We start from the raw sequence: 12,904 nt of genomic DNA on the forward strand, positions 1-12,904 counted from the left end.
TCTTTGCTGTTAATGTTTGACAAAGGATGTAAAGCCAGCCGAGAGAGGAGCAGCAGAGCAGAACCAACATACCAGTCTTCACTTAGACATTACAGTCAGCTTCTAGTTTTTGGGTTCCCTTAACTGAGCTCTTGACAGTATCAGTCATGTCGGAGGAAAAACAGTTGTCCTACAGCGAAGCCATTCAGAGGGCATGTGCCTCCATCACTCGCTTCCCTCTCATCCCAGTCAGAGGAGTTCCTCTCATGAGCTTGATCGCCAACAACTGGGACTCCATCTGGGCTTTCCGTCCTGACCCCTCGGACCTCCTCATTGCTACCTACCCCAAAGCAGGTACTCCAGTTCAGGTCTAAATGGGTAATCAGTTTTGGACAGGACTTTTTGTGTCATTTTTATTTTTATTGAAGTTCTGTATTGTTCACGCAGTTGGTACCATTTGTGAAATGTAACTAAGGAGTCTGGCTTTGAAGAGAGCATAGGTACATTTGAGTTTAGTTCCCCGTCCAGGAATGTAAATATAGACAGTGCTTATTTTAGTTGCCGTTTTTGCCATATACTGATATGAAGTGAGGATTGCTGGTAATTTGTATGCTGATGTTGTCCAGTGTCAAGTCTCTATTTGATCATGTGACGAGATGATACGTTACATGTATACATTATAGTTAAATGGTAAATGGTAAATGGACTGCACTTGTGTGGCCTTTTTCTAGTCTTCCATCAACTTAAAGAGCTTAAACAGTATATGTCACATTCACACACACATTCACACACTGGCGGCAGAGGCTACCATACAGGGTGCCACTACTACTAACCATTCACTTGCACTCACGCTCCAATGGAAAAGCCATCGAGAGCAATTTAGGGTTCAGTACCTTGCCCAAGAATGCTCGGGATTGAACCGTGGACAACCCACTCTGCCCCTGAGCCACAGCTGCCCTATGAATACTTGTGGTCTGTGTGTTACTGTAAGGTAGTTTAAAGGTACATTTTTCCTTTTAGAAATACTGGTAAAACAATTCAGTTGTTCTGATTGTTTTATCATAATATTCCATTTCATGTTATTGAGCCAGGTGGCTGGGAAGGCTACATACAGAAGCTAATATACAACCGGGGTGGGGGGTTCCAACCCTGGGGTGGGGGAGCCCTTCTGTGTGGAGAGTTTGTATGTTCTCCCTGTGTCAGCTGGTTTTCTACAACTGGATAAATGAGACTTTGATTCATCAAGAATTTTCTCAGTTCTTTTGATTCTTCGTTTGCTGAAGGCAGACCAGAAAACCATGTTGTTCATGACATTAAAGTTACACAGGATTAGTAATTGATAAATGGTCATTTGGGGGTGAAGTATTCTTTTAAATAAAGTGCCCATCATGGAGGGAAGCTGACAAGACAAACAGAAAATCAATTAAAAAAGTACACAAACTGGATCAATTTAAGCAAACCAGTAGCCACTGTTGGCCAATCATCTTGAGGAGTGAGGGCTAACATTCAAATTGATGAATTTCTTCCACTAAAGGGGGAATCAATTTCCCGGGAATAATATCTGTAAAATTGTCACATATTGGAAAATACGTCATTCTAGCACGAGTTGATGTGTTGTTGTTTTGGTGTGAGTGTACAATGGGATATCTCCTCAAACTGTTAAGATTTTATACTATACATGGAAAGTATCCATTTCATTTGTCTCAGTGTTAATTTGTGTTTCTGGGACATAAGGGACCACATGGACCCAGGAGATAGTTGACCTGCTCCTTCACAATGGAGGTGCTGAGGCCTGCAAACGAGCCCCCACATCTTTACGCAGTCCTTGCCTTGAGTTCTTCTCCCCACCACCCATCCCCTCAGGTGTGTATTTAGGTGGTTATGTTTATGTGCCAAATCCTCTTTTATTTGGGCACACTCTATCTATTGACATTGTTTCACTTCCCAGATATTTATTCTAGGAAAGAAACGAAAATGGTGCTAGTTTAAGTCAATGGATGATTATAAAGCAGCTGTAGGATATCTGTCCATCTCTGTGCATTAAAGTGGGACTCATGTAACATTACCATAACATGGAAACTGAGATAGTGTGGAACAAAAGTATGTTTCAGTGCCTTCATACATATCCTACATATCAAGATCTACAAATCCTTCTAAGTGAACTTGTGTTTCAGGTCTTGATCTTCTACAAAACATAGATCTTCCAAGAATCATCAAGACACATCTTCCTTTTCAGCTGGTGCCTCCTGGATTTTGGGAAAACAAGTGCAAGGTAAGGCTCAAACTGTCAGATTCAACCGAGAGCAAAATCCTGTGGTGAATTTTATTGCCTCACATGATGCACATAAATGGGGTGAGAGGTTACAATGCAAGTGCCTCATTCGGTTACCCAGTGTCTGCATTGTTGTTATAATCCCTTTTTATATTTCCCTCCTGGTTGTGTGTAAAGGTTATCTATGTGGCACGCAACGCCAAAGACAACTTGGTGAGCAACTACCACTTTGATCGTATGAATATGTACCAGCCCGAGCCCGGGCCCTGGGAGGGCTACATACCCAAGTTCATGCGAGGAGAGTGTAAGTATTAAATCACATTCCCAAGTGTCATTTTATCTTTATTCAAACTGGTTGTTTCTGTTTCCACAAAGCTTCTAACCGAACAGAGATATTACAGCCACACTGGTACATTTACCAACGCCACCGGCCAGAAGTTCTGATGTATTTTAAATGATTTAAATATGTAGGACTGGCTGGTGTAATCCATGACACCTTAGAAGAATAAGTGTCCTTACCCCACTGTTTTTCCCTGTGAGAACCTTATGCCTCAATGACCATAACAAGATTAACAGCACCCTGCAAGGCTGTAGAGTGAAGGTGATGCCAATCAGGAGAATATGTTCCTTCAGTTCTCCAAAAGAATTTCATCTGGTGTATTTTTATACTTAATTTCTGCCTTAGTGTTGGATTGCGCTCAATACACTAACTACTTTTTGGTTTGGGACCTTGGGATCCATTTTGCTTTTGGAAGTGCTGATGACCCTGCTGTCAAATCAAATCCACTCTATTTTATTTAAGATTAATACACAGTGCACAAAAATATTAGGCTGATAGGTCCAGTAGTATGTAATATTAGCTGTGGTTAGACAAATACACAAATGCATGGATGCACGCATGCACACACATATGCCCAAATGTGTGATCCCCTCCAAGCTTGTGCCTGGCAAAGAAAATGACTTTTTAAAGTGGCTTTAGGTAATAATTCTCTGATAACAATGTACAGCATGACTACTTGTATACATAGGCAGCCTTAGCTATGTTTGTAGATAGATAGATAGATAGATAGATAGATAGTAAAGAGAATCATCACAGAAGCAGCCAACTTCAAAACAATGGGTGTTGGTGCAGTAATCCATCAAGCCAGCAGCTATAAATATTAACAGGTTGTTAATAAATAGATCTGGGTCTAGAGTCTCTGCAGCCCTGTCCCAGAAGGTAACTGGATTTACTGTTCATCGGTGAGTCCTCTTTACAAATTGAAGAGCTCACTAGAGCCAGAGGGGTTTTTCACAACCTGGCATCCAAAAACTCACTGACTTATATTTGATCTATAATAAGTACATTCATTATGACTATACAAATATTTGTTACAACTTATAAACCCTTTAAATGTTGACATTTACCCTGTTATTGGACTGAGAGTAATGTTACCATGAAAGATGCTCAGTAACTTTTGTCTCTACAGTGGCCTGGGGCTCCTGGTACGACCATGTGAAAGGTTACTGGGTGGAGAGAGAGAAGAAGAACATCCTTTACCTCTTCTATGAGGACATGAAAGAGGTACAGAGAACATGTGGACTCAGTATTACCAAAGCATATTGAACGTACTCTTACCATCATATTTACTTCTCCAGAATCCTCGGCGTGAAGTGGAGCGCATCATGAGGTACCTGGACTTGTCAGTGTCTGATGAGGTCATCAGCCGGATTGTGGAGCTCACATCCTTTAAGAACATGAAGGAGAACCCAATGGCCAACTACACCTTCGTCCCAGTACCTGTTTTTGATCACTCCATCTCCCCCTTCATGAGAAAAGGTGCATCAGTCTGCTCCTGGTCTGGTCTAGAATGAAGATATTGATCAATATAATTACAAACGAGCAGAGCAGGACACGTACCAATTCTAAAGACAGAACACCATGAATATCTCATGATGTAATGCAGTTAAATCAACAGTATAAGCTTCACAAAGACAGGACACACTGATCTGTTACTGGCTTGTTTCATATTTTGTCTTCTGATTAGTCTATAAGCGGAAATTTGATCTGAAGTTGTTTTGGTGTTTATTTCATCTTTTATAATAAGAATATTATATCACAGATATAGATTTGATATAGATTATTATAATAAGATGCCACTGCCACTGACAGGCTCAGATTATTATTCCACTAACCTCGCCTCTCCACCACACCTACCTGCCAGCCTATCACCTGTCCACACGTCTCCCACTCCTGCCCACTCCTGCCCACTCCTGCCCACTCCTGGATTAAACCTGTTCCCCTAGAGGTTAGTCTTGCTTGGTGTTTCACTTGCCTGATTGTTCTGTTTGTTGCACGTGGTTTCATTAAAGCCAATTACAAACTGTCCTTCTATTTGTAGTGCTGCTATTGGGTTCTTACCATACCCTTGACATGGTGATTTCAAGTCTGTTTTTGGTTACACAACATGGATCTCTGTAGGGATCCTTTCCATAAGTTGTCAGACACCTATAATAACCATCTGAGCCTGTCAGTGGCAAAAAACATCACTTTTAATGGACTTAAATGTGCTCAGTTGCTCACAGGGCTGTAGCCCTCTCGCTCAATAACAGACTACGTTCAAAAATTGTTCCCATAATTTATTTAGACACAAAACATTAGAAAGGTTGGAAAATACCAAAGTTCCCCTTTAAGACTTTGTTTCTTGATTATTTGCAAATAACAGCACATATGGTCACTGATTTATATATCTAACACTGCCGTATTCTCTTCTGCATTTTCTCTTTACAGGTGAAGTAGGTGATTGGAGAAACCATTTCACACCCGAACAATCGAAGATGTTTGATGAAGATTATGAAAGGCAAATGAAGGGTGTCAACTTACCGTTCAGGACCCTCATCTAATGGATTTTGGGTTTCTAAAGTGATACAGCTCTGCAAACTAAAGACCTTTGTTGACCATTGTCTTCGCAATTTATTGTTTCTTATCTGTGAAATAAAAGTAAATAAAGGCTAAGTTTCCACCGAGGGAAATGGTTTCAGCTTTTAAAAATAGACAGGAGGTCTGCGTCACCGGGAGGTATCCCAGCAAGCATTTTTTGGTTTAAAAAACGTCTAATAGCCATCTACATGAAGACCTGACGTCTAGGCTAAATCACAGCTGAATTTGGGCTGTCAGTGAAAATTTGGTAGACGTCTAACCATAGCCAAAGTGTAGACGTCATCAATTATACGGCTATGTAGAGACCATGTCCAAAAAATGGAGGTAAACATATTTTAATTACTGTTGACTCTCCATACGTGATTGAACATCATACCGTACGCCATCTGCAATGGCGAAAATTACATTTAATCAATTTCAAAATTAAATCGGCTAGATTTGGGTTACATGTAGCTAGACTAAATCGGAGCTAAATATAGCCAATACGTTTAAATCACGACTATTGCTTGTTGGGATAGTTACATTTCTGGGGAAGTGGATGTCAGGCTACGCCGTAGGTGTGGCATCGATTTGACGCAGAAGTATAAATCCTGCTTTATTTTGATAAAATTAACAGGGTGATATGCAGCCTGTGAAGAATCTTGTACTGAGTCTCCTTCAGTCTGTAACATGTAAACGTGGATCTGATCTAGTCTACAGCCGCCTGCCAATCATTTTCAATGTATTTCTTTACCGTTTAAATATCTGGCAACTCGTATGTGTCAGAGGAACTGAAAAGTGAATAAAATGATGATAAAAACTGTTTTACATTTTGGTCCTCCAATATAAAACTCACCAAATCACTCACTGCAAGGGAGGTTAACAGAAAAGGTTAGCGCAGAAGATTTAAAACACCCTGTTTGCAGATATCCAAAGAAATATTCCTTATCGGTAACATCAATGTCTCTGATGCTTGGAGAACAGCAAAATATAATATTAACCAGATGATTTCTTGACTTCACTGTTTTCCTGCATGAGATACTTAGTATGCCTTAGCAGCCACAGGAGATTAGCAGCACCCTGCAATGTTGCAGACGCCAGTGAATGCCAATCAGAGGTGAATATACCACCTGAAATTGTCTTTTGGAATAACAAAGTTTACCTTATCTCACCTCTCTGTTATTCCTACCCACAAACATGAAATAAAAGATGTTCTGAAGGGATTGTACAAAGTATCTTTGCTGTTAATGTTTGACAAAGGATCAAAAGTCTGCCAAGAGAGGAGCAGCAGGGCAGAACCAACGTACCAGTCAACTGAGGTCTCGACAGTATCAGTCATGTCGAAGGAAAAACTGTTGTCCTACAGCGCAGCTATTCAGACAGCAAATGCCTCCCTCTATCGCTTCCCTCTCATCCCAGTCAGAGGAGTTCCTCTCACGTGCTTGATCGCCAACAACTGGGACTCCATCTGGGCTTTCCGTCCTGACCCCTCGGACCTCCTCATTGCCACCTACCCCAAAGCAGGTACTTCAGTTCAGGTCTAAATGGGTAATCAGTCTTGGACAGGACCTATTTGTGTTTTAATTGAAGTTATGTTATTGTTCGCACAGCTGGCACCATTTGTGAAATGTAACTAAATAGGTTGAATTAAGGGTGACTGGGACACAAGGTCAAAGCCTTGGGTGAATAGCCTTTGGCTTTCCTTGTTTGCGCATGGAAGGGCATAGAGGTGTGCTCTCTCTGCCTTAGGCTTTCCATGCAGGTGTGTGGAAGAGGCTTTCTGTGTAGGCCCGAGGAAAAGTAGAGAGGCCCCAGAATGGAGCCATACCGCCAAATATAATACTGCAAATGGAAAGAAAGTTTTCTTTGACTAAGGTGGTCCTGACTGAAACGTATTTATGGACAAGCTGGATTTTTTGTTGTGACAGTGAGAAAAGACAGCTTTATACTGTATGAATTGTGGACGGACTTAAAAAAAAAAGAGGCTTGGGGTCAGTTTCCTTAAAAGGGTATGTCACGCCCTCTTGAAATATGATATAACTTTCTTTCCTCCTCAAATGAATAGGTCACGTCTTTATTACAGAAATGTATCACTTGTTTGGCTATTTTTATTTATTTATTCATGGCCAAAAGCTTACAGAAGGAGTACAATCAAAAACCATCCAAATCACTCCTAATTCCCTTTACATTTACACAGGTGTTTGAGAAAATACAAATGTGAGTATTACGTGAGTATTTACATTTTCTGTTTCTTTATTCTTCTACTCATCTACATATCGGAGGAAAACATTTTACTTTTTGCTTCACTACTTTTTTTGCCCAAAAAATTATCTTAAAAAAAAGTACACAACTTTATTACTCAACAAAAGGACCACCATCCAGTGTTAATTTGTGTTTCTGGGACATAAGGGACCACATGGACCCAGGAGATAGTTGACCTGCTTCTTCACAACGGAGATGCTGAGGCCTGCAAACGAGCCCCCACACCTGAACGTTGTCCTTTCCTGGAACTCTTCTCCCCACCACCCATCCCCTCAGGTGTGTATTAAGGCGATTATGTTTATGTGCCAAGCCTCTTTTATTTGAACACACTCCTATTCTCTTAAAACGCAACTGCAGTGGTGCTAGTTTTAAGTTATTTATCTGATATCCATTCATCTCTGTGCAGATGGTGTGGGACTCATGTAGCATGAGCACAATGAGAATAAGAATAGGAATATACACACCACAACTACTTGGGCATGGCCAATCGTTGGCTTGGTTAGCCAGGGCCTTAAGACGACAAGAAATGAGCAGTTTCAGTGTTGTGGTATGTTCTAAAGCCTGATAGAAATCCTTCCAAGATACTATTCTCTTTTAGAAAGGAGTTTATGTTGCACTGAAACTACTTTTTACAAGTCTTGTACCAATGAATGAGAGGTTGCCTATCGACCTATAACTGGTCAGTGCATGTACATCTGGGTTTGGTTTCTCTAGTATTACAGCAGCTGTTTTGAAGGCACCTGGGGAGGTGCCTGAATTTCCAATCTTCAGGGCTTGACTTGAAACACTGTCGAGCGCCCTCTTAGAAATGTTGTAGGTACAAAGTCGATACATGGGGTCAAGGAGTTACACTGAGTGACAGTCTTGCAAAGCTCAGGTAATGTCACAAAACTCAATTTCCCCATGATTACATCTTTGTTTGATGGTTTACTGATGTCATCTGCCTTTACATCAGCAGTAATAACAGCTCTAACTGAAGTTATTGAGGTTTTTAAGAACAATGCAAGTTCTTCACTCTGTGATGCAGAGAACTGCAGACAGGTGGGGGCAGTGTTGAGTAGCTAATCTATTCTGGACTTCCCAGTATGGTTTGTGATTTTTTTGGGAAAGTAGGCTAATCCCTTTATGTCCGAGGTATTGCTTGTTATGGGCAGCCATGGCTTCTTTGTATATCTTACAGAGAACTGTAGTTTTCCTCCATTTTCTCTCAGCTGCTCAACAGATTCCCTTAAAGTCTCTTTAACACTCTTATTGTTTAACCATAGGGAGATTCGGTCAGTCTAATTTTTTTAGCCTTTAGTGGAGCAACAGTATTTAAGGCAGATGACAAAGTATTGTTTACATTTTCAACCATGTCATTTACAGAGCAGCCATAGCTGTATGACTCAGAGAACTCTGCTTCAGTCTTGCCATCTTGAAATGTCTTTTTTTAAACCAGAACTTCACCTTTAGTCTTTGTTGGGTTTAGTTTGGCACCAAAAAACACACAGTGATGGTCAGAGATAGGTAACTCCAATACTGAATCATTGTCCATGTTTAATCCTGCTGTTATTACAAAGTTAGAGTGTTACCAATACTGATGAGTGGCTTCATATACATGTTGGGTAAGTTCAAAGCTGTCAAGTAAATTAATTAACCAAGAAAGATTTGTTAGTCAATGATGTCACATTAAAAAGAGCTAATATTAGCTTTATAACATGGAATCTGAGATAGTGTTGAACAAAAGTTTAATTCTTTCATATGTACATATCTTTTTCTCTGAACTGATGTTTCAGGTATTGATCTTCTTAACACCATGGATCCTCCAAGAGTCATCAAGACACACCTTCCTTTTCAGCTGGTGCCTCCTGGATTTTGGGAAAACAAGTGCAAGGTGAGGCCCAAACTGTCAGATTCAACTGAGAGCAAAATTCTGAATTTTATTGCTTCACACTGCTAACAGGGTAAAAGGTTTATGGTACGATGCACATAAACAGGGTGAGAGGTTACAATGCAACTGCCTCATTAGGTTATCCAGTGTCTGCATTGTATTTATAATCCCTTTTTATATGTCCCTCTTGATTGTGTGTAAAGGTTATCTACGTAGCACGCAACGCCAAAGACAACCTGGTGAGCTACTACCACTTTGATCGTATGGACCAGACCCAGCCTGAGCCCGGGCCCTGGGAGGGCTACATACCCAAGTTCATGCGAGGAGAGTGTACGTATTAAATCACATTCCTGGGTGTCATTTTACCTTTATTCAAACTGGTTGTTTCTGTTTGCACAAAGCTTCTAACTGAACTGAGATATTACAGCCACACTGGTACATTTACCCACGCCACCAGCCAGAAGTTCTGATGTGACTTCTACATTCCACTACACCTTAGAAGAATAAGTGTCCTTACCTAAGTGTTTTTCCCTGTGAGAAACTTATGCCTCAATGACCATGACAGGATTAACAGCACCCTGCGAGGCTGCAGAGTCAAGGTGATGCCAATCAGGAGAAAATGTTCCTTCAGAAGAATTTCAACTGGTGTATTTTTACATTCAATTTCTGCTGTGGTGTCTGACTGCCATCAATACACTAACTGCTACTTTACTGCCACATATACATTTTCAGTTTTTTGGTTTGGGACTTTGCTTCTGGAAGAGCTGACAACACTGCTGCTGCAAATGTTCAGGTTTTAAGTTTATTAAACTGTTAATATCAAAACCATTCCATTTTGTGAAGGGTTTACACATTGCCCACAATGGTTAGTCATTTGCTAATGTTTCACTGATTATTGTGAACTTCACCCACTGCATAATATAAAACAAACAAACAAAAAAAAGCTAAAAAGTGGGTAAGAGGCTGAAGGGTGGGACAGGGAGGGGTGGATGTGGACATGTGGGGCAAGAATTGATTTGAACACATTGATATTGTTAAATTTCATGACATAGATAAGTACCAGCTGGACGACCATGTCCGCTTCAGCCTTGCAAAGTTCAGGGCTGATTTAAAAACAGTGCTGATCAATTATCAACAACTTGAAATGCAGATTTTTTTTTGTTAGGAAATGTCCATATTAACACCAGCCCTGGTGTGTTTGATCACAGTACAGTCAGTTCATGTCAAATAATTTTTTAAGCACTGGAGAGGGACTTCTGTTTTTATTTTGGATTAGGGGAGGGGCATACAAATTTAAATGGTTGTATTTTGTATTTATATTTTGCTAATTTTTGAGGAAAGCATTCCTTCCAAACCTGCATGTTTTCTTTAAAAACTGCAAAAATTTTACCATTTATTATAGCAGGAAACTGTAAAAACATTAAGGCATTTGTAAAGACATTATGGTTGGATTTTTAAATTTCTGACAGTCCTTGAAAACATTATGTGGCACAAATGCTTCCATCAGGAAAAAAGCATAACCAAATCTGACCTTACAGTAGTGATATTACATCAAAATCACTTTATTCTATGTCGCATGTCAAATTTGGCCAAAAATAAAGAATTCCCACAAGCTTATCAGCCTGCACAACAATAGTGGAAAACCAAGGCTTTTTTCAACTCCAGGATTTCTCCTTCAACTTTTAACCTTTAACTTTCAAACATCAAAGGGTAAGTTTTAAAAACCTTATATTTTATAGTGGCAGGAGGGTCATGTATTTTTCACCAGTCACTCAGGGAGGCTCAATGAAAACTATTTGTAGCTCTGAAGGAGCAAAATAAAGAAAACAAAATGAAGTCACACCCCAGACACCCCCCTCCTCTGACAAGTTAAGAACAGTCCCCAAGACATCTGCAATCACAAATGTTTTTGGGGTTATTGCACTAATCCATCAAGCCAGCAGTTGTAAATATTAACAGGTTGTTGATAAATAGATTTTGGTCCAGAATCTCTGCAGCCCTATCCCAGAAGGTAAGTGGATTAACTGCTCATCAGTGAGTCTTCTTAATGCTCAGTATGTTTTGTCGCTACAGTGGCCTGGGGCTCCTGGTACGACCATGTGAAAAGTTACTGGGTGGAGAGAGAGAAGAAGAACATCCTTTACCTCTTCTATGAGGACATGAAAGAGGTACAGAGAAGATATGGACTCAGTATTACCAAAGCGTGTTGTATGTACACTTACCATCATATTTACTTCTCCAGAATCCTCGGCGTGAAGTGGAGCGCATCATGAGGTACCTGGACTTGTCAGTGTCTGATGAGGTCATCAGCCGGATTGTGGAGCTCACGTCCTTTAAGAACATGAAGGAGAACCCAATGACCAACTACTCCTTCATCCCAGCGACTGTTTTTGATCGCTCCATCTCCTCCTTCATGAGAAAAGGTGCATCAGTCTGCTCCTGGTCTGGTCCAGAAGGAAGATATTGATCAATATGATTACAAATGAGCAGAGCAGGACATGTACCAACTCTAAAGCCAGAACACCATGAATATCTCATGATGTAATACAGTTTAATCAACAGTATAGGTTTTCACAAAGACAGAACACACTGCTCTGTTACTGTATTGTTTTAGATTTCATATTCTCCCTGTCCTTCACATTATACAGTACGATGGTGTCCCCTAGAGGTTCCTGGACTTCCTGCCTTTACTTCTATATATATATATATATGTGTATATATATATATATATATATATATATATATATATATATATATATATATATATACATATATATTTTTTAAGACTATGAGATTGATATTCTAACACTATTTTGGTAAAAGCTTCATCTTTTTTTCCCAATCACCCTCTACAACAATGTGCCCTAAAATGTGAAGCTTTACTGTTTTTCTTCATCTTGTAGTATAGAAATCTGATGCAGGCCGTCCTGAGGTTTTATTTGATAATCATGAAATGTAAACAACTGCTGTGCTTGCCTTTTTTCAGTGGTTTACTCATACAACCTATCGTTTCAAAGCTATGCTCCTTACAGTTTGATGCGAACCTTTTCAAGATACAACCACCACTGCAGGTTCAATAAACACTTCTGTCAGATAAAAACCCCCAACAAAAAACAGATATAACTCACCTATGAAGCATTATTTTGATCCACCAATCCATATCATGCTGATAAAAATGGTGCTCATGTTGTCTTCATGCACTCCCAGTGGTCAGGACGATCTATATCCAGTGAAACATTAAGTCCGAAAACATTATTATGTCCATAGATTTCTACAAACTGTCACTGCATTGTTTCAAATGTTAGTATTTGTTTGTGTATTTACCATAATTTCTTCCATTCGCGTTTAAGTATGCCAACTCCTTGCTACCCAAATGAACAAAAACTCCTGACCTTTTGATTGACACCTCACTTGAGCCAGTGGGAGCTTCCAATGCTGTTGCTATGGCCTCAATAGCCAAAGAGGGTCTGTGTTGAAGGAAGGTGCACCCCTCACACTTCCTGGTCTCATAGCCAATCAATAGATAGTGATTGGTCTGATGGTTTATGAGTCTTGTAGTCAATGACACTCTGGAAATCTGGTTTCAACTCCTGACATGAGAAAATAAGCACGCTAAAATTAG

The 12,904-nt window shown here is 40.0% G+C and overlaps 2 protein-coding genes and 2 long non-coding RNA genes across 9 annotated transcripts in view; 2 read left to right on the forward strand and 2 right to left on the reverse strand.

Annotated features, from left to right (window-relative positions):
* On the forward strand, positions 1 to 5,760 carry LOC117246853 (sulfotransferase 1C1-like). 2 transcript variants are annotated; one of them, XR_013488424.1, is made up of 7 exons: positions 1 to 333; positions 1,714 to 1,842; positions 2,154 to 2,251; positions 2,429 to 2,555; positions 3,721 to 3,815; positions 3,890 to 4,539; positions 5,022 to 5,116. XR_013488424.1 is itself a non-coding variant. In XM_033610844.2 (7 exons), the coding sequence occupies exons 1-7, from the start codon at positions 147 to 149 to the stop codon at positions 5,132 to 5,134; spliced, it is 930 nt and encodes a 309-aa protein (XP_033466735.2). In that variant the 5' UTR covers positions 1 to 146; the 3' UTR covers positions 5,135 to 5,760. The 2 variants fall into 2 exon arrangements, 1 of the variants encoding a protein (XP_033466735.2); XM_033610844.2 differs by having other exon boundaries at positions 3,890 to 4,070; positions 5,022 to 5,760.
* On the reverse strand, positions 2,581 to 6,593 carry LOC144459443 (uncharacterized). The gene is made up of 3 exons (XR_013488428.1): positions 6,458 to 6,593; positions 3,870 to 4,096; positions 2,581 to 3,757 (listed from the first exon to the last, which is right to left on the reverse strand). It is a non-coding gene; the product is annotated as an uncharacterized LOC144459443 (long non-coding RNA).
* Positions 5,922 to 12,904, forward strand: part of LOC117246854 (sulfotransferase 1C1-like) — a 7,476-nt gene continuing 493 nt past the window's right edge. The window contains exons 1-6 of the mRNA XM_033610845.2: positions 5,922 to 6,674; positions 7,560 to 7,688; positions 9,188 to 9,285; positions 9,486 to 9,612; positions 11,356 to 11,450; positions 11,525 to 11,705. Coding sequence (XP_033466736.2) covers positions 6,398 to 6,674; positions 7,560 to 7,688; positions 9,188 to 9,285; positions 9,486 to 9,612; positions 11,356 to 11,450; positions 11,525 to 11,705 — 907 coding nt within the window. The 5' untranslated portion in view covers positions 5,922 to 6,397. The remainder of the gene's footprint in view (positions 6,675 to 7,559; positions 7,689 to 9,187; positions 9,286 to 9,485; positions 9,613 to 11,355; positions 11,451 to 11,524; positions 11,706 to 12,904) is intronic.
* Positions 8,916 to 12,904, reverse strand: part of LOC117246856 (uncharacterized) — a 19,635-nt gene continuing 15,646 nt past the window's right edge. For 4 of the 5 annotated variants that reach the window (XR_013488427.1, XR_004500773.2, XR_013488426.1 and 1 more), the window contains 4 exons: positions 12,607 to 12,872; positions 12,411 to 12,502; positions 11,505 to 11,726; positions 8,916 to 11,392 (listed from right to left, as the gene is read on the reverse strand). This is a non-coding gene — a long non-coding RNA (uncharacterized LOC117246856). The remainder of the gene's footprint in view (positions 11,393 to 11,504; positions 11,727 to 12,410; positions 12,503 to 12,606; positions 12,873 to 12,904) is intronic. The other variant, XR_004500771.2, reaches the window with a different exon arrangement.

Source organism: Epinephelus lanceolatus, chromosome 21, assembly GCF_041903045.1.
Source record: "Epinephelus lanceolatus isolate andai-2023 chromosome 21, ASM4190304v1, whole genome shotgun sequence".
NCBI lineage: Eukaryota > Metazoa > Chordata > Actinopteri > Perciformes > Serranidae > Epinephelus > Epinephelus lanceolatus.

What these genes read in the sequence shown, in the direction of transcription:
- LOC117246853 (XM_033610844.2), top strand. Translation starts at nt 147, where the DNA reads ATGTCGGAGGAAAAACAGTTGTCCTACAGCGAAGCCATTCAGAGGGCA. An exon ending in CCCACCACCCATCCCCTCAG is followed by an intron (nt 1,843 to 2,153) that starts GTGTGTATTTAG and finishes CTTGTGTTTCAG; the next exon opens with GTCTTGATCTTCTACAAAAC. An exon ending in TTTGGGAAAACAAGTGCAAG is followed by an intron (nt 2,252 to 2,428) that starts GTAAGGCTCAAA and finishes TTGTGTGTAAAG; the next exon opens with GTTATCTATGTGGCACGCAA.